The sequence below is a fragment of the Crassostrea angulata genome, chromosome 8, assembly GCF_025612915.1.
Source record: "Crassostrea angulata isolate pt1a10 chromosome 8, ASM2561291v2, whole genome shotgun sequence".
In the NCBI taxonomy this organism is placed as follows: Eukaryota; Metazoa; Mollusca; class Bivalvia; order Ostreida; family Ostreidae; genus Magallana; species Magallana angulata.
The window spans coordinates 44,895,042-44,901,247 of NC_069118.1; the positions used below are offsets into that span (position 1 = coordinate 44,895,042).

Below are 6,206 nucleotides of genomic sequence, written 5' to 3' on the forward strand. Positions count from 1 at the left end.
TTACCGAATAAATTCAATGGTGTTTAATGATTCAACAAAGCTATTTTTGGAGAAAAAAACTCTTTTAAAACGCTCTAAAATACATACAAGCGTTATTCAATGTGTACTACGTCATCAGATTTAGCGAATGGTGATATTCATTATCGTATCTGGATTTCCATTTAAAAAATCTAATAAGAATAACAAGGTTTATGTAGAACATATTCTTAGATTAGGAATTAAGCTTGCACAGCAAAGAAGCGATGTTTAAAATGCATGCACAACCTTTTGATTTAAGGTAAGGTTAGCTTAATATGGAGTAATAACAAGAAACGTTACAAAGTGTTTTTAATATTAAAACAAATAGTAGATATACAATAATAACATGAAGTTGATTTTTGCAAACCGCTCTCTAATACAATTTGCAGTGGTGTACATGTAGTCACACTCATAGATAAAGCGTTTGAATTTTATTTGGAGGGAAAGGGGGAGGGATGCACCTGAATTTTTACAAACAACATTAAAACAATGCTTGACAATTACAGGGGACAAAATCACAGTTAAGTTTTAATTTTTTGAGAGTTGATTTTAATCAACTCTCCTAGCTATGCAGTTACTCTGGCAAACCGAAAGTGAAACAGTATTTTGACCTAAACACAAATCATCACCGCTGACAAGACTTAGTTCTTGAAAATAATAGAAAAATTCGCTGTAATGAATGCTGAAGCATTGTTTTTCAAGGAAACTTATCTATAAACACTTTGAAAATAGTCAGATTTTATAGAATACGAACAATTTAGATATGTTTGTAGTCTTATGTGTTCCTACGCCAGAGTTTGATAAAGTCTCGTTCAACCAGACGCTCGGCTGTCTCCGTAAATCTCCGACAAGCAGAGAGGCTCTCTTGCTTGTTGGAGTTTAACGGAGACAGCCGAGCGTCTGGTTGAACGGGACTAGAGTTCGATATCAATAGTGCCTGGATCCATACGATTCTTAGAATTGTTTCGATTACTAATACATAGTTTGAAATATATCTTTAAATATTACACAACATTATTCGTATGGGGTTTCAAGAATTCTTGTCGGAAAAGTCTTAAAAAACAATTTGTATAATAAAAAAAGCGTAATTTGTATACAGACTAGAAATTAATTGCCATGCAAAATAAGTTGATTTTAAAATAAATGTTAATCGATAAAATCAACTCCCGTCAGTACCTCAGTACTTTGATTTTTAGAAAGGTACTATTCTTAACTAAATGAAAAGAATATCCGGCAGAAGGGATGAGCTGAAGATCACCCAACCCAGAAAAAAGACACTCTCTATCATGATCTCCACCTAAAAAAAATTCTAATGGAAACTAGTTTTGTAGAGATACGATGATAGAATAAGTATGGTTTTGGCAATGTGTACTCTTTTTTTCAACTTCTCACAATCTAACTCAATCCAGCCGAGTGTACAGCGGTTAAACTTTAAGGGTTTCTTAATGAACTATTTCAAGTGAGCTAAACCTTGTTGCATTTGCCTTGTAATTCAGAGTAACCTATCGACCAAAATACATATTCTGATATTCTATCAAACAATCTATCAAATTAATTTTCTACAGACAGTTCCTTGTTCCATCATTCCACAAATTTATTTTAAGGATACTTGATATACAAGGAAACTATGGAGTTCTACATAACCATCAGCGGATATCCGCCAGGTCGAAAGAACTATTTCAAGTGAGCTAAACCTTATTGCATTTGCCTTGTAGTTCAGAGTAATATATCGACCAAAATACATATTCTGATATTCTACCAAACAATACATCAAAGTAATTTTCTACAGACATTTCCTTGTTTCATCATTCAACAAATTTATTTTAAGGATACTTGATATACAAGGATACTATGGAATTTTTTTTTTGATTAGCGTCTTGTTAGATTACAACAAGTTTCTTAAACCAGTCGATGCTTTGGACATTCCTCTATTAGGCTGTGTGTCATTTCAAATACTCCAAAACTTTTATTTTTCCTCTTTCAAGCAACCCCACCCACAGTCTTCCTTTGCAATCTATGCTCAATCCAATCGGCACTTTAAGATCAGAATTATCCAAACATTTTAGGAATTTCCCGTTCTGATCCAGGATATGAACACAGCAATTGTTGACATCTGTTGTAAGTATTTGATTTAACGAGTCTGTCACAATACACCTTGGACTAAATTTTCTTTTTCTCTTGGCGTGTGTACCGTCATATCGGAACCGAACTCTGCCAGTTGGATCTATAACAACGATACGTTCGGCATTTACATCAGAAACACAAATGTCCCCATTGTTGTTCTCAGCCATATTCAGTGTAAACTTTCCATTTTGAAAAATTGAAATTCCCTGATTATCTTTATCAATGTCTTGTGTTACATTCTGTCCCTGATACTTGATTATTTTATTTCTTTCAATACTAGACGCATGGACCAGAATATTTTCTGATTTTGTGCAACACAGGCTATATGGAGACCATTCTATAGGCAATGTCATTAAAACCTTTGCTTGTCCATATCTTACTAGGTTGACTGTTCTATTGTCGCAGTTACTGTAAAGCAATTCACCATGGCAATTCACCGAAATACCATTAGGCCTAACCTGACAATCAGTGGTAACCATATCGAGTGTAATCCCATGTATATCTATACGTGTTATGGACTTATCATTGCCAGAGACAAAAGCTTCATTCGATCCAACGCAGACCACTCTATATAACGGTTTACACCCTGTTGGTATCGAAACAGATATTTTTGCTTTACTGCGCAATTCTTTTGTAGTTAAAAAATGCATATCACTTGCAAGATTATCCGATTGCGATATTAGTGTTAGCATTGCCCTTATTCCCCCAAATTCCATACTAAGATTGCTTCCATGAACAATGTTTGATTTTAGATCGGGAAATGAAATACCAAAATCGATCGAAATATCCCTGTTTTGGTTAACAGTAGATTTGAAGTTGGCAACTTCATATGGATTGTTAGAACTAAGCAGCTGTTTGTTTTGCGAAACTGTATGAATACTGTCTTGAACAAGCTTTTTAATTTTTGACTGTTCTGTGGTTAGAGCTGCTAGTTTGTAGTCCTTAAAGAACTGAGCTACAGAACCAACCTTATTGAAAATGGCGTCTACTTCTTGATGCCAGATATCTCTTAGCTTCTCCGTTTCGCTTTCTGTTTTAGCACATTCTGATGTAACTTTCAATGCTTTATCTTCAATAATAGTGTTGGTTGTTTTATATTTAGGAATTATTTTTGTTTCAATTTCCTCTGTTTCCTTTTCGATTTCTTGCCTCTTTTCCTCTACAATTTTAATTAATTTTATCACATTGTGGTCTCGATGCAAGTCTGACAAAAGACACTCGATGCAGACTGGTGTGTGACACGATTGACAGTTGGCCTCACATAGCTGTCCGTAATGAAATTTGCACTCACAATATTTCAGTCGGGTCGTCTTGTTCTTCAAGTGAACAATATCGTGTGACACAGACTTGAATGTATCTACATGAATACTGATACAATCCACGCATAAATTTATTTGGCAGTTGTTGCAAAACTGTTGGGACGGCATGTCACAGAGCAGACATCCAATTGCATCCTGTGCTCGTGTTGAAGAAATTGCCATGGTATTGTGTACTAGCCTAAAAAAATATTTAGCATATGATAATGCCATTCAGGCTCATTTACAAATACTGTGACGTAATATGTACTTTTTCATATCAACATATGTACGAAATAAAGCCAACACATCAGAAGACGAATTTGTATGGATGGTAAATGTACTTTAATCACTGTTTTTATGTGAAATTGGGAAAAACTTTCAATTTTGTTATTTTCTAAAAGTAGCTTCATGAATTGATTTGTGTTACATTTACTTGTGGCGTGCCACCTTGCTTTTTTTATTTACATAATATATGATTAGTCAAGTATATGTAGTTATCATAATGTAATAAATTGTAAATATAAAACATTCGGTAATAAGAGACCAGCAGACCTTTCATTGTCATATTAACATTTTCATTTATAAAGCGCACAAAATGCTAGGATGAAGAAAAAAATGTTAATAGATAATAAATCGCAATTTCTCTCGATGGAAATATATATTCCATATATTGTCATATTTGTCATTACCCCCCCCCCCCCCCCCCCCCCACGATACAAAGAATAATATTATGTCTCATGACCCGGTCATTGAATTTCACATTTTTACAGCTAAACTTAATAACAATGCATGACTTTATCTTTAATGACTTTGCAATGTGCAATTTAGAAAAAAAATATTTTACTAATCAGATACATTTTCACTATTTGGCCATATTCGACCCCACCGTAGAGCCTGAAACCCTGACCATGAATTTAACAATTTAGGTAAAGACTTAATGGACATCTAAATTATGTGCTTATTTATTCTCAAATAAAAATTTTAATAGCGATGAAATGTAGTAATAGCGAACAGTGTTCAAAATCAAAGTGCAGAGCAAACAGGAACCTTAACAAAAATTAGACGTAAGATCAGGTGACTTGAATGAGTGAGCATCCTCTGCTGACCGGTCACTCCCGCCGTGTGCTCTTTGTCGTTACAAGGAAAACAAGAAATCCGTAGACAATTCGATGACTAATAATGGCCTAACAATGAGTATGAAAATTATCAGTTAGCATTTGACAGGAAAAGCATACATCCACTTCTCTTCGCAAATCCTCATATTTTAATTCTAGAAGACGTGTAAATGACGGATCCGAAGACAGTCTACCTTTGACCTATGTTTTGACTCCAGTTTCCCAGAATTTTTAATAACAGACCTATTTTTTTTAAATTCTAAACAATTTTGCATGCCTTTATCACCAAAAAAAAAAATTAACACTAACCCGCTGTCAAATTATTTTCGTAACTTCTACATCCCGGGTTTTAATTTTTTGTATCACATTGTTAATCTAGGCCAGCGCAGGTTAGATGTTTATGTTTCGGATAAAATTGGGAACGTATTTAAGACAGGAATGCTAAACACTTACTGAATCAACTTAATCTTACAATGTACAAACAACAGTGAGCCACAAAATTTCAATTAAAGCTGTATTAATTCCATTTTCAAGCATCTCTTTAGGTGAAAAAGTTTGCGCTACATCTGTTTTTAAACATTGAAACAAGAATTGATCAATAAAGCATACACGAAAGATTAAAATAAAAGGTTTTTTTGTTTTATGTGACACAACTACTTTTTTAATCTTATGTATTTTGTTAATTTGTCTGAAATTGTAAAACCATTCTTTATACCTTTTTAAATTTTAAGATAACTACCTCTAATCTAAAGTCTAAAATCAGAACAATATTTTCTGGTTTTTAGGGCTCTAACTTTTCCAATTTCTAAACCACCTGTAGCAAGTTATCTTATAATTTAAACCAGGAATGTAGAAGTTGAGAAGAAACAATGGAGCGCAATTGGTACTTATGGGAATTCAAACATATAGTTTAAAAAACTAATTATGAAAAAAATAGAGAGAAAAAGATTTTCTAAGATTTAATATTTTTAGTATATGGCCATATTGGTTTCGCTCTGAGACAAGAACCCCATGGCCCAGGGACCATGAATTTCAGAAGTTTTGTAAGGGTTTCATAAACAATATAACCTTGCATTCTGTTTCCCCACATGTGTGAGAATAGTGAAGACGATTGCTGCAAATTTAGTTTTTTTCATGTTTGCCCCGCCTATGACGCCTTGGAAGAGGTAGGGCCATGCTTTCGACAATTGAAATAAATTTTACCATAGAGATAATTCAAACCAAACATAGTAAACCTTGGCTTTGTAGTTTTTTTTTAAGAAGTCCAAAATGTAAAATTGTTAACGGACAACGGACGAAGACCGATTGCAACAAAGCCCATTCATTCCGGGATCCGAACCTTTCCAAAAAAGTAGTAAGAAGTGAGGAGTAAGTTTGCTGCATATAAACACAAAAGTTTAATTATAAAAATACCGCTACATGTACAATAGCTTAGCAGTGTAGTTTTGTAATATATTAATTATACGAACGTTTCAATTGTTGTTTTGATGAGTTAAGAGTTTATGGAAAAGCGTTTTCAGAAAAACTGCTTGAAATGATAGTTAAAGTTTCAGAAGATTTATATTTAATGTCAATCGACCTACAAAAATTATGATCATATTTGAAAGTCTCAATGATTTCTATAAGATGCACCATTCGTATTTTAAAATGC

The 6,206-nt window shown here is 33.6% G+C and overlaps 1 protein-coding gene across 1 annotated transcript; it reads right to left on the reverse strand.

The window, feature by feature from the left end:
- Window positions 1-1,815: 1,815 nt before the first annotated feature.
- Window positions 1,816-3,632, reverse strand: LOC128161759 (uncharacterized). The gene has a single exon (XM_052825151.1). The coding sequence runs from the start codon at window positions 3,621-3,623 to the stop codon at window positions 1,962-1,964; it is 1,662 nt and encodes a 553-aa protein (XP_052681111.1). The 5' UTR covers window positions 3,624-3,632; the 3' UTR covers window positions 1,816-1,961.
- Window positions 3,633-6,206: the final 2,574 nt, after the last annotated feature.